General features: G+C 36.2%; 1 protein-coding gene and 1 non-coding gene across 3 annotated transcripts in view; one reads left to right on the top strand and one right to left on the bottom strand.

Annotated features, from left to right (window-relative positions):
- LOC136037209 (catalase-like) overlaps nucleotides 1–22,951 on the top strand; it is a 121,528-nt gene that overhangs the window by 63,016 nt on the left and 35,561 nt on the right. For both annotated transcript variants that reach the window (XM_065719801.1, XM_065719811.1), the window contains exons 7-8: nucleotides 15,641–15,832; nucleotides 21,787–21,939. In XM_065719801.1, coding sequence (XP_065575873.1) covers nucleotides 15,641–15,832; nucleotides 21,787–21,939 — 345 coding nt within the window. The remainder of the gene's footprint in view (nucleotides 1–15,640; nucleotides 15,833–21,786; nucleotides 21,940–22,951) is intronic.
- On the bottom strand, nucleotides 12,698–12,769 carry Trnae-uuc (transfer RNA glutamic acid (anticodon UUC)). Its single transcript has one exon. It is a non-coding gene; the product is annotated as a tRNA-Glu (tRNA).

Raw genomic sequence — 22,951 nt, forward strand, 5'->3', positions numbered from 1 at the left:
CCAACTAGTTTATGATATTTATTAAAATATATTTCTCAGTTTCTGAAACAGAACTGCCAGTCTTTTAATTTTTCTCACGATCATGTGCAGGTACGTACGCAGGATTTTTTTTTTTCGGGAGGGGATACCAAAACCTTCGAAACAGCAGATATAAAGTAGCACTTTTTTTTTATTTAGTAACTAAATAAATGGAAAAAGCACGTGTATCGGAAAATACAGTTTAACTGTATCTATTCTTTAAATCGTAACCTTCGAGCAGAGCTAATAGCAAATTTCTCCAAAATTTCATCGACTGACACGAGAACATCTCTGTGGACATTCAAGAGTGCCAAGCCATTCAGTCGGTCTTCACTCATCCGACTGCGAAGATACGTTTTAATCTTTTTCATCGAAGAAAATGACCTCTCAAGACATGTTGTAGACGTGGGAATGACACAAGAGGTGCTCAGTAACTTGTGGACATTTGGAAATATTCCACGTTAGCACTCAGCCAAGCTCTGCACTGCTGTCTTCGGGAAAGACTGGGTACTACTTTCAGCCACTTACCTCGCCATAGTTCAAGCTCAGCCATCATAGCGGAGTCTGGACTCGTTAGATCAGAGGCATATAATTTGATCAGTTCTTTAAGATCGCTGCTAGGCTGTTTCACAACGAAAAATGGCAGTATTCCGCCGAGGTCTTTCAGTGTGACCTTGTGCTTTGCAAATCGAGATTCAAGTGATTGTGTTAGCTGATCTACAAATGGGAAGAAAATGGAGACGTGATAGTAAAATTCTGTATGTTTTTCTGCCGGGATATCACTTGGGATTTTGACAAGGTTCCTCTTTCATGGCATGACAAGGGTAATTTCTAGTTCTCTTAGTAGCATAGTTCTTCCATAAACAGCTGATGGAACCTTCCCTCGGCACTCTTTCGGATTCCTTTGAACATTTCTGCTGCACTTTCGACGCACTGAACGCACAAAACCATATCCATGTTTTCAGACTGCAGCAGCTTAGATAGATTTAATGTATACCCAAGAAAACAATCCATCACAATGAGGGTCACTATGTAGTCCAAGCTCAGGATGTTGCTGAGTTCGACGACGTTACCGAGTCCCCGTCCGTCTCTATCTCCTCTAGGGCCTTAAAGATAGGCACAATCAACTGTTTTGAGATCTGAATAGCATCATGTCTTTCGACCCACCTAGTTTTGCACAAGCCTTTAAGATTAAGTGCAGTATACGTTTTTAGGATAGCGCTTCGCTTTGCACTAAAGTGAAAGAAATTAACTGTTTCACGAATCACCATCATACAGTGCTTGATCTCAGCTATTTTGTTCGAGTCTGTCAGCACCAAGTTTAGGGAGCGAGCGATACATTGAACGTACTTGGCGAGCGGATATTTACTCGAAATAAAAGCCTGGGTCCCTGACAAATGTCCACTCATGTTTGGAGCTCCATCATAACCTTGTTCACTGCAAAGTTTCATGTCGAGACCAAGTTTCTCAAATCGACTTAGGATAAACTGACTAAGGCTTTCACCGCGCAAGTCCTCAACAACGGCGAACTCGATGAATTCTTCCCTAATCTGCAGCGTTTCACTGTCCACAAATCGAAGCCCTAGAGCTATTTGTTCCTGCCTTGATGTATCTGTAGTCTCGTCTGCAAGAATGGTAAAAAAATTGGTAGATTTAACTTGGTCATATCTTTTCGGTTATTAGCTGCCCACAAATATCAATTAATTCATTGTGGATTCTTGGGCTGCAATACAGCGCATTGCCGGCACTTCTCTCAAAGATATCTTTCATCACTCGATCGTCCATCATCCGATAGCGTAGCAAGGTCCTGAAATTTTCATCGTTTTTTACAGGCTCAACAAAGGTGAATTTCCCAGAGTCTTCATCACCACGTAGAGCAATACCCTCTCTTCCATACATCAGTATCGTTTCAGCGATAAGACGGAGCCATTTTCTATTTGTCTATATTTCTTATTCTGTGTATTCAGCACTTCCACGATAGATGTTTTCTGCCTGCTCAGTGTTACCAGAAAATTCTCTCCCCAAATAACAGCTTCTCTATGGTAAGAGTTAGACTGATGTTTGGAAAAGTCTTCCAGTGCATTTTTCCAGTTAACATATGGCTCTAAAACAAGCTGACCTAATTTTTGATGGAAACCTCGTCCGTGGTTTCCATCAAGCAAACACAGTACAATATTTACAAAAACACCCAATTTTTAATGCCGAAAAAACTAGCCAGACATACTTATCCATCCAGCTAATCTGAAACTTCCTTGTTTTCGTTCTTATGACTTGAACTGGGAATGGATAGTTACTGTTGGGTTTAAAAGGCCTTTTGAGTAAATTGTACTTTATTTCATCGGAAAGCAAGCCTCTTTTGTCAAAAACTTCCTGTGTCGAGCTCAATTTCAGTATTTATTCCATCTTTCATCACTTCAGCATTTGCTGATATTTGCTGAGCTGAAGTCCTAGGTTCGGTTTTAAAGGGTACGTTTTCGTGAGGTGGAGACGAAGGTTAATTACCGGCGGCAGTATTCACTCCGCTATTGCCATCTCTTTCTGATTCAACATCACTATTTTGTCCTTTTTTTGGTCCAAAGTTCGAGAACATTTTGCTGTTTTTATCGGCATTTTCACATTTGGTAACGACCTGTAAATAAAGAACCATCTGTGGCAATAGTAATGGAATATCTAAAGAAACAAAAATTAAGCATGTTTATGGCAATATATAGATCCTAGAATATTCACTTTACGGGGAAACACTGTCAAATTTATTAAGCTTAATGGTACCCGTTAAAAGTTAGTAGAATGTGTAAACTTTTATTATTGTATAAAAAAAAGCCCCCTGCCCAACCAAAATCGATCTGATCTTAGTGGAAACTGCACTGTCTAATTCTGGACTCCTAACATTCTCTAAACAGAATTTCCAAGTCCCTAACTAAGAAATGCAAAATTTCTGATCTTAGCTAGTTTTATTATTTTTTTTTTTGCTAGTGTATCAAACAAGCAATCGTAGAAATTCTGGAGGAATCTCATTTCAACATGTGCTGTGAGTTCTTTAAGAGTATTAGGGCATAATTTAGGGCTGTTGCTCCCGGGACTATGGGTGCCATGTTAACCACGGAGACAATCGTATCCGATCTTTCGATTATTTTAAACAAAATGGCGATTTTAAAACTCAGATCCAGTGGAAATTGGGTATATAAGAACCCTTAAGGCATATTTGTTGTAGGTCGATCTGTTCTCAAGTCGTTTTCAGCCAGAAAAAGGAACTAGAAAAAGAGTTCGGTGTTTCTTTTCGCGGATGGGGAGAAGAAGGCTGAAGCCTCAATAATACGTTTTAGGCTCAGGTTATATTCATAGCGATTTAGAACCAGTGATTAATCTATTATATCCACTGAAAGGGCAATTTTAGGGTTAACAGTGCAATATGGGTGGGTGCTGTGGGGGGTAGTTCTTCTACTGCGAAAACGTTGATTTTAATAAAAAATTATAGTTTCCAAAATTGATCCATTAAAAGCTGTACTTTATCCTGAAAAGGGGATAAACACCTTAATATCAAGGATAATTCTATTTTGCTATGGAAAACAAACTCTCTTTACAAAAAAATAACAGTACAATCGCTAATTACTTCAAAGAGGGTAAAAAGTTAGACAGAAAATGGGTTAATAATTGGGCAGTGACTTGACCGGATAATTGCATGCTGTAAAATCACAAAAAAAGCTTCACACATGTATCTAGATTCTTAATAAATGTCCTACTTTCGCCAGAAATCCCAAGAAACCATGGGGAAACTAAAGATTTCACGAAGTTTGGGGGGGCCCGAAGGCCCACCCTCTGCGTACGTGCCTGATCGTGTGGTTTAATTCCTGGGTTTATGATTTTGTTAGAAGTATATACTAAATACTACCCATGACCACTATATTGAGTATAGATACCACGATTATTTAATATTTTTGTTGTTTTCTTCAAATCTTAGGATTTTTTGCAAATGAGTCTGAATTTTAAACTTTTAATGGCAGCTCTGAGGAGAAAAAGCTGAGATTCATGATCAATGTTCTACTGTTTGTAATTGGTGGCCTTTTTTCATTCAATTTTTCCTACAATTGTTAGCAACAACTTCACCTGCCGAAAGGAACTGAGCATCTAATATAACCGTCTTCTTCGCGTTTTTAAGATAATAATGTTCCTTTGGGTTTACATGTTTTTTTAGTTTATTTGACTGTTCCTTGAGTCTGCTTTATGGTATTCATTGTATCACACAGTTCGTGGTAACGAACTGTAGTAAGGAGTGACCCAGCTCATTAATAACCGAAACTCTAAAAAACGTAATTTTGATACCAATAGTTACATCAAAAGGATCAACTTCAATATGTCAGTTTCATCAATTTTAGTTTTACCCACCAAAAGTTACGAGCCTGAAAAATTTTGCCTGATTTTAGAAAAATAGGGGAAAATACCCCCTTAGAGTCATGGAATCTTGAAGAAAATCACAGCATCAGATTCAATGCATCAGAGAACCCTACTGTTGAAGTTTCAAGCTCCTATCTATAAAAAATGGTTGTATTTTTTGCCAGAAGACAGATCAGGATGCGTGTTTATTGTTTTTTTTTCCAGGGGTGATCGTACCGACCCAGTGGTCCTGGAATGTCGCGGGAGGGCTCATTCTAACGGAAAATAAAAGTTCTAGGGCCCTTTTTAAGTGACTAAAAAAATCGGAGGGCACCTAGGCCCCCTCCCACGCTTTTTCCCAAAGTCACCGGATCAAAATTCTGAGATACCCATTTTATTCAGCATAGTCGAAAAACCTAATATCTATGTCTTTGGGGACGACTTACCCCCCTTACTGTCCCCGTGGGAGGTGCTGCAAGTTACAAACTTTGACCATTGCTCACATACTGGGAAGTGTAGAGACGTTTTCAGGGAGATTTTTTTTTGGTTGGGAGAGGGGGTTAAGTGTGGAATCTTTCCATGGTGGAATTTGTCATGGGGGAAGACAATTTTCGTGAAGGGGGTGCAGGATTTTCCAGCATTAGTTAAGAAAAACAGTGAAAAAATAAATATGAAAAAGTCTTTTCAACTGATAGCAAAATTAAAACTTAAAACGAGCAGAAATTATTACGAATATAGGGTTCACCTCATCCTATTAGCTCACTCTTTACGCTAAAGTATTTTTAATAATTTCAACTATTTATTTTACGGCCTTTAGGAGTCATTCTTAAAGAATTGAGACAACATTCAAGCTTTCAAACAGCTCGTGGTAACGAACTAAGTAAGGAGTGACCCGGCTCAATAGTACTCGAAACTCTAAAAAACGGAATTTTGATATCAATAGTTACATCAAAAGAATCACATTTTATTGTTGATTTTAAACATACAAGTTGCATCAAGTTTAGTCTTACCCATCTAAAGTTACGAGCCTGAAATTTTTTCCTTATTTTAGAAAATAGGAGGAAACACCCCTAAAAGTAATAGAATCTTAACGAAAATCGCACCATCCTATTCGACGTATCAAAGAACTCTGATGCAAAAATTTCAAGCTCCTATCTACAAAAATGGGGAATATCGTATTTATTGCCAGAAGACACATTACAGATCCGTGTTTATTTGTTTGTTTTTTATGGCACTTGGTATTAACCAAGTGACATATAGCAATCGCAAATTCTGTCGGTCTGTCTGTCGGTCCTGCTTTTGCTACTAAAGGCACTTCCAGGTAAGCTAGGACGATGAAATTTGGTAGGATTATCAGGGACCGAACCAGATTAAATTAGAAATAGTTGTTTTCCCGATTTGACCATCTGGGGGGGAGTGGGGGGGGGCCCGTTAATTCGGAATAAAAAGTATATTTAACTTACGAACGGTTGATCAGATCTTAATGAAATTTGATGTTTGGAAGGATATTGTGTCTCAGAGCTGTTATTTTATATCCCGACCGGATCTGGTGACATTGGGAGGGGGAGTTGGGAGGGGGAAACCTAAAACCTTGGAAAACACTTAGAGATCGGGATGAAACTTGGTGGGAAAAATAAACTCAAATCCTAGTTACATGATTGACGTAACCGGAATGGATCTGATCTCTTTGGAGCAGTTGGGGGGGGGGGGGTTAATTCTGAAAAATTAGAAAAAATGAGATATTTTTAACTTACGAACGGGTGATCGGATCTCAATGAAATTTGATATTTAGAAGGATATCGTGTCTCAGAGCTCTTATTTTAAATCCCGACCGGATGTGGTGACATGGGGGGGTTGGGAGGGGGAAACCTAAAATTTTGGAAAACAATTGGAGGGAGGGAGGGAGTGGAGGAATCGGGATGAACTTGATGGGAAAAATAAGCACAAGTCCTAGATACATAATTGACATAACTGGAACGGATCCGATCTCTTTGGGGTAGTTGGGGGGGGGGTTAATTCTGAAAAATTAGAAAAAAATGAGGTATTTTTATTTTACGAACGAATGATCGGATCTCAATGAAATTTGATATTTAGAAGGATATCGTTTCTCAAAGCTCTTATTTTAAATCCTGACCAGATCTGGTGACATTGGGGCGAGTCTGGGGTGGGGGAACCTAAAATCATGGAAAATGCTTAGATTGGAGGGATCGGAATGAAACTTGGTGGAAAAAAGCAGAAGTCTTAGATACGTGATTTACACAAGTGGAACGGATCTGCTCTATTGGGGGGGGGGGTTAATTATGAAAAATTAGAAAAAATGACGTATTTTTAACTTACGAAGGATTGATAGGATCTTCATGAAACTTCATATTTAGAAGGACCTCGTAACTCATATCTCTCATTTGAAATCTCAACCGGATCCAGCGTATTGGGGGGGGGGGCAGTTGGGGGGACCAGAAATCTTAGAAAATACTTAAAGCGGAGAGATCAGGATAAAACTGGATGGGAAGAATAAAAACCAGTCTAAGATACGTGACTGACATAACCGGACCATATCTGCTCTCTTTGGTGGAGTTGGGGGGGGGGGGTAATATTGGAAATTGAGGTATTTGTAACTTACGAAAGGGTGACCAGATCTTAATGAAATTTGATAGTTAGAAGGATCTTGTGCTTGAAAGCTCTAATTTTAAATTCCGACCAGATCCTGTGACATTGGGGGGAGTTGGAGGAGGAAACCGGAATCCTTGGAAAACGTGAAAATTGTTTTTTTTATATTACGAATAGGTAATCGGATCTTAATGAAATTTGATATTTAGAAGGAATTCATGTCTCGACCAGATCTTTTGGTCGAGATCAAATGTTTGGAAAACATTTGGAGGAATCGGGAGGAAGCTTGGTGGATAGAATAAGCAAATGTCCTTGATACGTGATTGACGTAACCGTACTGGTTTCGCTCTCTTTGGGGGAGTTGGGGGGAGTGGTTCAGTGATTTGGCGAGTTTGGTGCTTCTGGACGTGCTAGGACGATGAAAATTGGTAGGCGTGTCAGGGAGCTGCACAAATTGACTTGATAAAGTCGTTTTCCCAGATTCGACTATCTGGGGGGCTAAAGGGAGAGGAAAAATTAGAAAAAAGTAGGTATTTATAACTTACGAGTGGGTGATCGGATCTTAATGAATTTTGATATTTAGAAGGACATCGTGATTCAGAGCTCTTATTTTAAGTCCTGACCGTCATTAAGCCTCTGATTTTCCTTTTAAATTAATCTATTGATTCTTAGAAAGTGACCAAAAAAATGGGAGGGCACCTAGGCCCCCTCCCACGCTCATTTTCCCAAAGTCAACGGATCAAAATTTTGAGATAGCCATTTTGTTCAACATAGTCGAAAACCATAATAACTATGTCTTGGGGATGACTTACTCCCCCACAGTCCCCGGAGTAGCGGCTGAAAGTTACAAACTTTGACCGTTGTTTACATACACTAATGTCTATTGGGAAGTGTACAGACGTTTTCAGGGGATTTTTTTGGTTGGGAGGGGTGAGGGGAGGGGGCTATGCGGAAGGATCTTTCCCTGGAGGAATATGTCATGGGGGAAGAGAAATTCAGTGAAAAGGGCGCAGGATTTTCTACCATTACTATAAAGAAAACAATGAAAAAAATGAACATGAAAAAGTTTTGTCGATTGAAAGTAAGAAGTAGCATTAAAACTTAGAACGAACAAAGATTATTACGCATATGAGGGATTCTTCTCCTCCTAAATACCTCGCTCTTTATGCTAAAGTATTTTTAGTAATTTCAACTATTTATTCTATGACCTTTCTGATTCAGGGATCATTCTTAAAGAATTATGAAAAAAATTAAGCTTTAGTGTAAAGAGCGAGGTATTAATGAGGGGACAAACCCCCTCATATACATAATAAAAATATATGAATATAGAAGTTTGTTACGTAAGTTAATTCTTAAGTTACGCATATTTTTTACTAATAAAAACGTTCGTTAAAAATTAAAAGTTCTAGTTGCCTTTTTAAGTAACCGAAAAATTGGAGGTCAGCTAGGCCTCCTTCCCCACCCCTTATTTCTCAAAATCGTCTGATCAAAATTAAGGGAAAGCCATTTAGCCAAAAAAAGAATTAATATGCAAATTTCATTTTAATAATTTATGTGCGGAGAGCCAAAATCAAATATACATAAATTCAAAAACGTTCAGAAATTAAATGAAAAAAAAATAGTTTTTTTTAACTGAAAGTAAGGAGCGACATTAAAATTTAAAACGACAGAAATTACTCCATGTGTGAAAGGGGCTGTTCCCTTCTCAACGCCCCGCTCTTTACGCTAAAGTTTTTTACTGTTTAATAAAGTAGAATTGAGAGAAAGAGTCAAACTTTAGCGTAAAGAACGAGGCGTTGAGAATGGAGTAGCCCCTTTCATACACTGAGTAATTCCTGTTCGTTTTAGATTTTAATGTCGCTCCTTACTTTCAGTTAAAAAAAACTAGTTTTTTTTATTAATTATTTATAAAAACGTTCGTAAAAAAATAAAAAATCTAGTTGCCTGTTTAAGTAACCAAAAAATTGGAGAGCAACTAGCCCTCCTCCCCGCTCCTTTTTTCTCAATATCGTCCGATCAATACTGAGAAACCCATTTAGCCAAAAAAAATCACTATTTAATTATTCATGTGCGGAGAGCCAAAATCAAAACATGTATTAATTCAAAAACGTTCAGAAATTAGATAAAAAACAAGTCTTTTTTAACTGTAAGTAAGGAGCGACATTAAAACTTAAAGCAAATAGATATTACTCCCTATATTAAAGAGGCTGTTCCATCCTCAGCAAGAGAACTGTTTTAAAAAGTAGAGTTGAGAGGAAGAGTCAAACTTTCAAACAGTTTGTGGTAACTAAGTATAATAATGAGTGACCTGGCTCAATAGTAACCGAAACTCTAATAGTAACCGAAACCTGACAAAATTTGCCTTATTTTAGAAAATAGGACGAAACACCCTCTAAAAGTCATAGAATCTTAACAAAAATCACACAATCATATTTAACGAATTCTTTTTTTCAGGGGGGATCTTATCGACCCAGTTGTCTTAGAATGTCGCGAGAGAGGTCATTCTAACGAAAATTAAAAGTTCTAGTGTCTTTTTTAAGTGACCAAATAATTGGAGGGCACCTAGACCCCCTCCCATGCATATTTTTCCCCAATGTCACCGGATCCAAATTTTGAGATAGCTATTCTGTTCAGCTTGGTCGAAAACGTAATAACCATGTCTTTGGGGACGACTTAATCTTACAAAGTCCCCGGGGAAGGGGCTGCAAGTTTCAAACTTTGACCATCGTTTACATATAGTAATGGTTATTATGAAGCGTACAGATGTTTTCAGGGGGACTTTTTCGCTTTGGGGTGGGTGTGGGACGGGGGGGGGGGAATTACGTGGGATGATCTTTCCATGTAGGAATTTATTATCAGGGAAGAGAATTTCCATGAAGGGGGTGCAGGATTTTCTAGAATTATTTAAAAAAAGAGAAGAAAAAAATTATTTTCAACTGGAAGTAATGAGCATAATTAAAACTTAAAACGAACGGAGAATATTACGTATATAAGGGGGTTCGTTTCCTTCACAATTCCTTGCTTTTTACGCTAAGGTATTTTTAGTAATTGCAACTTTTTATTCTACAACCTTTATGATTCAGGGGTCATTCTTAAAGATTTGGGAAAAAATTCAAGCTTTAGTGGAAAGAGCGAGGTATTGACGAGGGAGTGAGCCCCCTCATATAAGTAATAGAAATACACAAATATAGAAATTCGTTATGTAAGTTGATTAGTAAGGTACGTATAGTTATTACTAACAAAAACGTTCGTAAAAAAAAGAAAAAATCTAGTTCTATTTTTAATTAACCAAAAATTGGAGGGCAAATGGGCCTCCTCCCCCACTCCCTTTTTTATCAAAATCGTCCAATCACAACTATGAGAAAGCCATTTAGCAAAAAAAAATAAATATTTAAATACCTTTTTAATTATTCATGTGCGGTGAGCCAAAATCAAAACATGCATTAATTAAAAAACGTTCTGAAATTAAATAAGAAAACAAGTTTTTTTTAACTGCAAGTAAGGAGCAACATTAAAAATTAAAACGAACAGCAATTATTCCGTATATGAAAGGGGTTGTCCCCTTCTCAACGCCTCGCTCTTTACGCTAAGTTTTTTTTTTATCGTTTTAAAAAGTAGAGTTGCTACAAAGAATCAAACTTTAGCGTGAAGAGCCAGGCGTTGAGGAGGGGACAACCGCTTTCATATAGGGGTCGATACGATCACCCCTGGGAAAAAAACAAAGCAAAAAACAACCAAATAAACAAGTACCCGTGATCAGTCGACTGGCAAAAAATAAGAAGTTCCACATTTTTGTAGATAGGAGCTTGAAATTTCTACAGTAGGGTTCTCAGATACACTGAATGCGATGGTGTTATTTTCATTAAGATTCTATTACTTTTAAGGGAGTGTTCTCCTCTTTTCTCAAAAATAAGGCAAATTTTCTCAGGCTCGTAAGCTTTGATGGATGGGACTACACTTGATGAACCTTACATATTTAAAATCAGCATAAAATTCCAATTCTTTTGATGTAACTATTGGTATCAAAATTCCATTTTTTAGAGTTTCGGTTATTGTTGAGCCGGGTCGCTCCTTACTACAGTTCGTTACCACGAACTGTTTGATTTCTATCATTATACTATATTATACGGCCAAACAAAGAAGATTCAACTGTGTGTAAATTTTATTTTTACTTTTCATCTTTCACTTCTTCGAGAAAAAAAAAAACTTATTGGAAAACCGTCTGTCTGTGTTCTACGAAACTGGAGAAAGGATAACTATAAGACAAAACACGTAAATTACGGCCAAAATCATGGGAATCACCGGATTTTGATTCTTTCTGTGTCTGTCCCTGTACGTATATGATTAATTCTTCTGTTTTTTCTTAGGCTATTTATTGAAAGACTATTATTGGAAGGTTTAAGAAATGATTTCTTTTAATTGATATGGTTTCTACAAGAAGAAAGCTGTACATAAATAAAAGAACAGGACTGAAAAGGGATCTGCTGAACTTTTTTTCTATTTTCACAAAAAGCAGCGAGGATAAACAGCTAAGTTTTTCCAGGCCAAGGTACCGTTGTAAAGGTTTTGAGAAAGTTTCACATGTCTGCAGCTTAACATTATGCAGTAAGTACCCACAGTATATCGTGCAAGTTCAACCAGTGACCCTTGTCTATGTTTTATGCTTCATTTTGCTTCTGTTCGTTCTCGAAAATGTATTTTATGGTGAGTTATACTTTTCAAAAACTCATTAAAGTTTCTCATTGTTATGTCTTCACGACCTTCTCTTTGGTTATAAGATGAATTTTTCACAGAAGCATAAATGTTAAAGGATGGTTACCACAAAGACGATGACAAACAAGGAATCTAAAATTTTAGTCAACGTTCGCTAGTCGTTAGATGAAAAAACAAATGAAAGAAATGTCTTTCAAATCACTCATGGGAGTTGACTGTTCTTCTAATTTGACAAAATGTTATCGCCAAAGGCTCTTGTTGAATATAAGAGCCTAGACAAACATTTTAGTTTGCTATGTCATCAGAAAAGTTGTCACTTCCTTCGAGTTGATAATATGAAAAAAACTTCGTTTTCTTAAAGAGTTAAAGAGGCTGCGTCCCAAAGTCGTACCTTAAAACGTACAGGAATTAGGAGTAGCAGTTGGGGGGCTGACGCCCCCCAAACCCCCCGCTTTTAAAGACTCTTTTGTACAGGTTTTTTGTTGTGGGGGGACTTCATTGTTACTAATTACTAGTTTCGGCGCAATGGTTCTCCTGTCCTCTTGTGTTTAACATTTTTCGAAGTTATTCCATTATTCATTCATTTCAATTTTTTGTTAATTAAAAGATGGCCTTTCCGAAGCCAAGAGCGGGGGGTTAGGGGGGCGGCAGCCCCCCACAACAAAAAACCTGTACAAAGAGTCTTTAAAAGCGGGGGGTTTGGGGGGCGGCAGCCCCCCAACTCCCTCTCCTAATTCCTGTACATTTTAAGGTTCGACTTAGGGACGCAGCTTCTTTAACTCTTTAAGAAAACGAAGTTTTTTTCATATTATTTCTGTACGTTTTTCTACAATCCATGGTGGATGTAATTTAATAATTCCTGTACTCCTCGTACAGGAATTAGGACTGCCTCTCCTAATTCCTGTACGTTTTAAGGTTCGACTTTGGGACGCAGCCTCTTTAACTCTTTAAGAAAACGAAGTTTTTTTCATATTTTGTGAAAAACAACCGCCCGTAAGGGACTTGAACCCTTGACCTTAGGATTGAAGGTCCCACGCTCTACCGACTGAGCTAACCGGGCATGTTTGAAGTCGAAATACCTGCATGTGTATAAATATAACTTTTAAATAACTTTTGAGAATTTCAAAAATTAACATGGGCTCTTATGGGGAAATGGGTTTTTCTAAGCTAGAAAATCGGGGGGTTAAGATTTTCCGACGAAACTTTCCAAGAAAATTACTCGGAGAATTCCGCGTCGAATGAGTCTTCGTACACCCAGATCCGATGTCGGCTGTGACCTGTAGGCGTGGCAGAAAAAAAAACAAAAGGAGAAAATGAACATTAAGTGGCTATGCGTGGTTTCTGGAAAACAGGGAAGGAGTTATCGGATCGAGCTGAAATTTCGCGGATAAGCTCCTGGGCCCTAAAGGACCTTAACTTGTGAATTTCAGCCCGATCGGACAACGTTAAAGGGAGGGGGGTGGTGTTGGGGGGTCGAAACTTTCGGCCAGATGTTCCCCATGAGGGAAAACTCGGAGGGGGATGAAATTTGGCAGGTTTCTTAGTCGGAGCTCGGGCTACGAAATGCATCCTTCCCCATCCCTCTGTGACCACTGGAACCGAAGATCGCTTAACATTGTCGTGGTTCGCCTCTTTAAAGAGGCACGAGTGTGTCTCTTTGACTTTTGGATTAATATCTGAGTTGAGCTACAGTCTCGGGAATAGAATGCTATTCTTGAAATATGTGTTTTAACCATTCTAAGTTCAACGGCTCTGATTCAAATATTAGTGGCTATTTTTGTTCGTTTTGGTTGTATTTCATCATTCATTACAATTTATGGTGAATTTAATATTAATATCTTATGTAAGCTAGCTTCTGCTCGGTTTAAGTTTCGTGTTCGCTCTGTGCCTTTTATGCAAAAACTTTAGTTTTTTTTTTCATTTAACAATCATAAAGAACGACGTTAAAACGCTAAGCCCATTTTATTTAACTAAGCTTTGAGAAATAACTATTAAAAGAGAGTTATTCTTGAAGCTTTGCGGTGAAAATATTTCAGTTTGTTTTTAATGTTTTATTTTGTGTAAAAATTCTTTTAGCATAGAATTTCAAACCGCTGTAAAATGAATGGTTTTGTTTGCCTCCATGTCAAAATTCCTTGGTTTGATCAATCCCCGTTGAAATGATTAAAGAAATATATTTTGAAGTAGAATGGGTCTTTAAGGTAAATGGGATTGCCCGTAAATATGCACTCCTATCTTGATGTTTGGATGCTTTTTCTCCTTTGAAATTATTTATTTGGTATAATTCTGTATATAATTGGTATAATTCTGTATATAATTATATAGTTTTGTATATAATTTGGTATAATTCTGTGTATAATAATACAGTAGTATTATTCGTTTTTGAAATACATAACAAAATCTTGGGATCTCTTCCATTAGTCTAATATTCCTATTAGAATATTTGCATTCTTAAGAGGTTTTGTTCTACGAACAGTGGAGAGGAACAGTGGAGAACAGTGGAACAGTGGAGAGAGTTTGTTCTTAGAACGGTGTTCTAAGATGTATTTCTCAACAGTATTGAGAGTTTTGTTTCTGAGGTTTACACTGAGTTTGTAAAAGAAGCGGTGAAATAAACACGTGCACTAGTGACCATTTTTTGAATGCCTGGAAAGCTCATGTTTGTACCGTTTTATTGAAGGTGATTCAACTACACATTTTTAAAAGTAACAACAATGTGTCAAATACCCCTAAAAAATAGTAAGGTGAAATGCAGGTGAAAACAATAAAAAAAGTCAAGAAATATAAGTAATTAAAAATAAACCTGTAATTAAATCCGACAAGATTTTAAAACATCTGGGTTCCTGATGAAATCGCGAATTGCCCGAAAATAAGTTTGATCTGTAACCCTGTTTTATATTTATGTTCTTTCTGCTTTATTTGAACTTCCTTCATATTGGCTGTTTCTATTAATGTATGTGTAATCAAATTGTTTTGTATTTCTTTTCATTTATATATATTTACTTTCATTTAAACATTGCCTTTTTTTTTGGGGGGGGGGCTTATCTACCTTTGTATATATATATATATATAGGAAACTGCATTGCTAATTTAAATGGTCATTTATCTATTCGGATACACCTGAATTTGTGAGCTATTCAGCTCACAAATTCAGGCGTATCCGCCTGAAGTATGGCGGAATAGTATGAAGTATGGCGGAATTTCGAATCCGAATAGTATGATTTCGGACATACTATTCTAGACAAAACGCAAATCCGTATGCGTTGAAACTTTCAAACGCATGCGAAGAAACTTGCTCAGGAGTGAAGTGAATAGCCATTTGTAAAAAGTAATCTGCATCAAAAAACTGATCATTCCTGCGAGATTCGGTAAATCGATTGCTTCTTTGCCATAGTAGAAGTTGAACAGCAGCATTTGGATGGAAACATCTTCTGCAAGATCAGATTTGGTGGTTGTGACTTTTTCACATACCTACGACTTATTTCTGTGTGCATTTCTGTGCGTTTTGTTTCCGAATGCATAGTTTGAACTTTATTTTCTGGATATGGCTACATTTGGGAAATAAGGGAAAATTAGAATTATCTGAATAAAGATTTAATCCCTTGATACTAGATGGAGTTTTGCTACCAGATATATCACACTCTCTGCTTAATTCCTTCGTTTAGGCTGTTTTTAATAATACTTATGTACGCTTTGTTCCATGGTATTTATTTGAAATTATGTGTTTCTACCTTAATTCAGGCCTTTTAGGAGTAGGAGCTGGAGGGCAATTTTGCCAAAACAGTTAATAATGCGAATTTTAGAGGAAAATGGTGGTGAGTGTTTAAGAAACATTTGATTTTGAAGGGCATAGGCCTGGATTTAGGTAGACACGGGGGACGTCTTGCTTTTATTATATCTCAATGTCATCATTTTCTTCTTTTGTTTTTAGACTGACCAAGGAATAAAGAACTTGCCAGTAGACCTTGCAGAAACATTGAGTGGAAAGGATCCTGACTACGCTCAGCGTGACTTGTATAACTCAATAGAACGGAAAGAATTCCCATCTTGGACCTTAAAAATTCAGATCATGACCTTCGAGCAAGCGGAAAAGTTGTCATTCAATCCCTTTGATGTGACCAAGGTAGGAAAGTTTTTGTGGATGTGTCCCCCTTTTGTAATCTGGAAATAAGTCTACACGTCAAAATACTGTTCAGTAGCAATTGGCTTTGCTTAATTCTAGTTTTACTATTAGAAATTGCAAAATTATTAGGAATATTTGAAAATATTAGCCGATAGCTATTCCTCGGTAATCTGCTGTGTTTGGCTTAAATTGTAAGGGATCAACGCATGTAGTGACTGGAAAGTCCCAGTAAAGTCAAACCATCTCTAGAAAAAGGGCCTAAATGTCTATCCTGTCAGCTGTGCCTCAAATGCTCAGCCGAAGGGTGTAAATCTGAGAGATGTATTTTTTGTTGCTACCACCAAATTAAATAGTAACCTTCTTGATAGATATAGCTATTACTAGTGACCCAAGTAGCTTTAATAGTTTCTGTTAGTATTTAAAAAATGATCCTGTTGTGAAAAATTTCAACTTGATTGTGCAAAATCATCAAGCAAAAAGCGGTATTGAATATCAAGAAAAAAAGTATTTCTTTACAAAATTTTTTAGTTCTATTTCAATTTTTTTCTTATCTTATCATTACTGTTTTTGAGAAGAGTAGATCTTTGGCTGTATATTCTACATCCTAGGTTTGCACATGGAGAAGTTATTGTATGTATTGATTTGGTTTTTCTTTTATAGTTTTTTTTTTTTAGACACTGACATTTGTTTAACCTTGAGAACAATTTGGCTCTATATTCAAAAGCCATCCTTAGCAAACTACATATATAAATAAAATAAGACTTACAATATAATGGGATCCTTAAAATTAAAATTGAAAAATCAGAACTATCCCAGAACCATTACTTCACGAAGTTCACAACTTTTGAAGATCCCATTTTATTTTAAGTTTTATTTTATTCAAATAAGTAGTTGACCGAGGACAGCTCTTTCATATATAGACGAAAGGTTCTTAAGGTTTAAATAAAATTCACTGTCTTAGGTTAATTCCCTGTTGTTTTACTTGTTGTTTATACGATGAAAAGGCAGTTTGATCTTAGTCGTTATTTATGTTTCAATTATTTCCCTTTTCCAGTGCACAAGGCGTGTTTTTGTGTATAGCTCAAAATATTCCTTTGATTTATCATCTTCTTCTAAGATATTATTCCACTCTTTCTCAAGAGTGGCAATAAATTACTAGTATCTTATGGTTTTAACGTTAATTATTGATATTTTACATGAAGATAAATATTTGAAGATCATCGTTATAAAGAGGATGAAAGGGGGGGGGACTGGGAAATACAAACCATCTGATTGGTTGGCTAGAACCTCTGGCAAGCTGCTAAGTAGATTTACTGAGACGAATTTCCTTTTGATCCGTTAGTGTGGATTGAACACTTATCTTACTTGAACAGCTATAGTTGGGAATTTTTAGTTTATTCTTTTGGTTCAAAGTAAAAATAACTCTCGAGTTTTTGATGCAAAAATTGAAGACTTCTGATCCTCAATTGATTACTTAAAAGCTGACATTTGGTAAAGATGTATTTCTATTTTGCTTTTCATATTTAGGTTCTTTTAGGTCAAATTTTGCAAGTAAAATAGGTTTGTCAAATTTCGATTGACTTGAAATAGGCCGCACTTTACAAGTAAGATGCAACATTGAAGTGTCACTTGTTTGACAAAAGTGCACCAAAGATTAACTCCTTCACCACGACGACGATGCATGCTTTATATTGATTAGCTACTGATACAACCCTGCTTGCAAACAGGAAAAAGCCTATAATTTTTTTTTAGCTGGAATAGTAAGAGACGATCCTCAGAAAGGTGCTATACCCTTAGACTAATAACTTTTAAAAAATGCTTGTGTTATCTTAACTTTTGGTTGCTATTTTCTGTGGTCAATTCTTTACTAAGTTTCATCTATATCCGATGAAACTTTCACATTCCCCATTTATACTGAAATATATTTGTCCTTTATGTAATTTGATATGACACTATTTTCATGGGTTATGGGCTATTACATTTCTTAGTACTAGTCGTGATTGTCTCTTACTTGGTTGCTAGCTACCGCTGCAACCCGGACTATATTTAGAAAAATCACTGAAAGGTAATTTGAACCATTTTTAATGAACTAGATCGATCCTTAATGTAAACAACCCTGAAAAATGTAGTCGCAGCTGCAACCATGACTTTCAAAATCACAATAGTTTTGTTTGGGTTATCAACTTTTATTTTTAACGTGAGCAAAAAAAGTTACCATTCTTGAATCATTATCAGATGGCAATTTTTTCGTACCAGGGATTTTTTTTTTCAAAAACACATTTTTTGACTTTTGGTTGCTATTGGCTGTGGTTGGCCTTTTACTAGTTTGCAGCTAGAGCTGCAGCCATGATGATACATAATGTAATTACTATAACACCCAACAAACATTATTGGATTAACAATCACTTACTACGGCTAGAGTTCGTTCTTTACTGTGACTTTTTATACCTCTCCTTAGGCATGTCAATACACTAGTTTACAAACAGGAAAAAGCCTACGGCCTTGAGTCTGGATGGTAAGAGATTTACTCCTGAGAATCAAGCAGCTAAATAAGTCAAATATGTCACCATACCCTAGAAAAGTTTGCTGCTGCCACTAAAGCTAAGGCTATTACTACTAATTAATATTTTTCTACTATGAGCTGGCGTTTGTTCTTTATTATAAATTGGTTCTTTACGATAACTTGACAAGACACTGCATCTTCGTAGTCAAGATGATGGTACGTTAATATTATCTTGATTAGTCTTGATATTATTTGATATTTCAGCCACTATGGACTGAAGATGTTTCAGAAACTAAGGGTTATATAGGTTGCTAAGGGCAAGAGTTCGTTGCTTACTCTAAAATATACGCCAAATGAGTGACTTTTCAGAAGATGCTTGTATTATCTTAACTTTTAGTTACTAGGTGCCGAGGTATACTCTTTGCTAGGTTTCAGATATATGTGATGGAACTTACACTGTCTTCATTTACAATGAACCACATTGATCCTTTATGTGATTAATTTAAAAACTTTTTCCATAAGACAAGTTTTTCAAATAAAAGTAAAGAGCTCCATTAAGCCGAGAATGAGCAAAAATAAAGTCAAATAATCTTCCAAGCATAAAACTATCACAAATCAGTGTCAATAAATAAGTGAAGCTCAAAACGAATTGTAGTTAAAATAAATAGCCGAGTCAAACTCAAAACGAGCAAAAATTAACATGAGTAGGGCTGATAACCCTATGCCTTCTAAAGACCAGAACACAATTTGCGCTTTACTGAAAAAACAAAGAAACAAATGATCGTGGATTGTCAGTTTAATTGACATATACTGACATTTCTTCCTTAATGACTTTTGACTAATGGACACAGCCACTTCAATTTACAATCTAATAAGCCTTTTTAGAAGTTTATACGACAACAAATGGCCATCTCAAAATTTGCATCAGATGCATTTCTGGAAAATACGATGTTTGGGGGGGCATTCATTCTCCGATCACTTTGGATCTTAAAGAGGGCATTAGAACTTATGATTACCAATCCAATGAGCCCCCTGTTCACAGTTTATACGATCACCCTTTCTATATAAACCTTAAATACCCCCTGGGCATAACTTACAACCCTTGCTCTGAGGACTGTGGGGGGTTGTCATCCTCAAAGACATAATTCCCGGATCTTTTAACTATGTTGAAGAAAATAGCTATCTCAAAAGTTTGATTGAATGTGTTTCGGGAAATGGTGGGCTTGGGAGGGATGTTAGTTGCTCTCCAACCACTTTCGACCATTAAAAAGGGTACTAGCCCTTTCAATTACCAATCGAATTAGTCCTTTTCGAAGTTTCTATGACAACTCCTTCGACACGAAGTGCCCTGGTCTAAACAAAAAAAAAAAATAAAAAAAAATAGAAAAAACAATAAATAATCCATTTAATACATTACTCTTTACTTAGGCAGCGCTATTGCCCTGCCTATGATTGTTAAAAGTATTGATTTTATTTTAAATGTTTTTTTTTGTTAATTATAAAAGCATGTAGATGTACTGATGTTAATAACATAAACTACTATAGTACTGTAGAAAAATGCAGTTTTTCATAAAAAAAATTGGTTTTATTTTTAAATTGTTCTTTTAATTACAAAAAGTTTTTAACCACGTCACTTTCCTTTAAAATGAGCCATTAAACAGCTCGCTACGATGTTGCAATGCCAAGCTATCTGAGGCAAAAAAGAAAGAAAAAAAGATGCCGTATATGTAGAATATCGGTTTCAGCCACTTTTCTTGATTTTCAAGCCAATATGTTTCCCTTGTTGTTCAAGTTAAAGGACGGTAAGTTAAAGAAAGGGTTTGGATTAGGCGGTTCTAATAGTCTACTTCTTGTTTTGATCTGACTCTATTTTTAAGAGTTATGGATTATTATATTTCTTAGTATTGGACGTGATTGTCTCTTACTAGGCTGCTAGCTACCGCTGCAACCTGGATATGCAATAAGTATTTGCTGTTAATTGATATAGTTGGTATATTTGCTATACAAGGACTTGAGAAAGCCGAACCTTGAAGCCATGTTAGTAGAACTTGGAAGGTACAAAACAAGATGTAGAACAATCATTGAATGATTTTGCAGAATGGGCTAAACCTGAGAGGGTAAAGTTTCATCCGTTTTCAAACTTCTACAGAAAAGTGTACACTTTGTTCATCTTAAGGTGATATTTTTGAGCGTCAGTCTTGAGCTGGTTATTTATGACCCCCCCCCCCCTCTTTCAAATTTTTTCAAAGCTTTCTTTGGTGTATAGTATTTTCTTGGTTCAAGATACTATCTTTAAAAAAATTGCTCAATAAAAGTCAAAAGTGCGAAACCCTTAAGCCCCTCCGTTCTCAACCTGTCTTTTTAATCAGAGGACTAGGAAGTATCTTCCAAGTCCTCATATCCCAACGTAACCATTAGGGAAAGATTCAAATCAATAGACCCAGCTGTTCAGGTAGTTCCCCTTTAGTCCGTCCAAAAGCTAACACAATTTATTTTTGCCTTGTTAGAATACATATTAGCTGTTAAAAGCTTGTATACTTTTGTAAGGATGAGAGATATATACAATTTATAGCTGTCCTTTGTCCCCCTCCCATATCGTGTTTCACGTTCTTATCGCTCTTCCCCAACATTAAATGAAAGTCTCAAATTGATAGCCGCAGCTGTTCCTGAGATATTACCGATAAGCGATTTTGATAACTGGATACACACAGCAGCTTTTGATTTACCTTGTTAATTTTACCATGAATAAATTGTAAGTCCCATAGGGACTTTTTGTGCTAAACCGTTTCGGTCAGCCGATTTCGGTCACCCGAAAAACCTCTTCCAATTATTCTACTATGTTGGCGATTTCGAAAAAGAGTAAAGCTCACTTTCGTTTGAAAAGTTTAGTTGAAGGCAAAAGCTTGAAGAATTGTTTTTCTTACGCTAAAAGTGCCATATTTCATCCAACGGTATCAGGTTTTATACCTTCTTTATTTTTCTGTCTTTCAATGAAGGACAAATATATTAAAATCCCTAGTTTTAAGCTATTGATGAAAATAATATTTATAAAATGAAGTTAGTTTATCGTGTACCAAAATTCTAAGGCGTCAGATAAGACTTAAACAGGTTCTTTAAAAACCCCTTCTAATTCTTTTTTTTTTCTAGCTATTAATTGTGATTTGATTTCTACAATCTTTTCTAAAATCCTCAGCAATTATACATTTATATATACGATACACACTGTGCGATATGTACTGTATATGTGCAATATACCTTACGAACATTAACCTCAAGGCAAGTAATTTTGACGATTCCCATTTCATTTTGTACGATCCCCTTTCATCTAGCCTTAAAGTTTTACCCATTGCATTAAACCCGAGTCTAGCAGAAGTTTAGACAAATGGCCTAGCTTAGTTTCTCTAAATAGCTACTGAGTCAGCGAAATCCTTATTTAGTTTTTGTTTCTTAGGTTTGGCCACAAGGAGATTTCCCTCTTATTCCTGTGGGAAAGATGATATTAAATAGGAATCCGAGGGACTACTTTGCTGAAGTGGAACAGATCGCTTTTGCTCCTTCGCATTTCGTTCCTGGTATTGAGGCGTCTCCAGATAAAATGCTTCAGGTAAAGTTCCTTCTTGACTGCTCTCAGTTTTAACTCATTTTTTTTTCTATTTCCAGGTATACAAGGGAACCTCTGTAACTGAAGCTCTATCAACGGAATTAGGGAAATTAGATTTTTTTTCACTTTCTTCTTTTGCACTCTCTACCTTTTCTCTCCCTCTAAGTTTTCCATTCGGAATCACTTTTTTGTTCCTGAGGGGGGAGGGCTTAGAAAATGTAAATATATTAGTTTTTTATTCGTTTTTTTTCTTTTTCTAATATGATTATAAGTCCAAAATATTACCATTGGATTATTCATTTTATGCTGCTTTTTAATATAATAGCTGTCATTCTGATAATGAAACCTTATGTAGCCCTAATAATATATTTCTCCAATAACTCAATCTGACCGTATGTCATAGATCCTTTGTGAAAATGGATATTTCCTCAGCCCGGATTCAATCTTCGTCTATGACTTAGCTCATGATTTTCCAAAATATTACTTGAAATGGTTTTGAAAATTGAATAGCAGTGGTAGGGAACATGATAATCTGTAGGAATTTCAGATTTATTTTGGTTTGTCTGGTTAATTTTCTAAACAGTTTTATTTGTCAAAGATGTTCCTCGGTTTTTATTCTTTGAACTATTATGTATACTCGAAATAGTCTTAAAATTTGTTAGCCCTATTGTTTTGAAGAAATCAAAGATCAGTTGTTGGCTTCCTAAGATTGTTGCTGTTGATATCTTTCAAACAGAAATATGTAGAGAAAATTTTTCTCTACATAATAGAAAGCTCTATATATCAAAAAGCTCAAAAAATAATAAGTTTCGTTTCCGTTTCATTACATTTTATTACTGGTTTAACAAGTTTTAATGTCATTTTGAACAAGTATTGACTGAAAAATAAAAGATTGCTACGAACGAGAGAAATAGAAGGGAGGCTGGGGGTCGAATTACCGTAATGCCGCTGTTTACGGTACATTTTGTCAATTACGTCTGGGACTACTTAATTATTTTAGGAATTTATGGGCTTC

This window comes from Artemia franciscana, chromosome 2 (genome assembly GCF_032884065.1).
Source record: "Artemia franciscana chromosome 2, ASM3288406v1, whole genome shotgun sequence".
NCBI lineage: Eukaryota > Metazoa > Arthropoda > Branchiopoda > Anostraca > Artemiidae > Artemia > Artemia franciscana.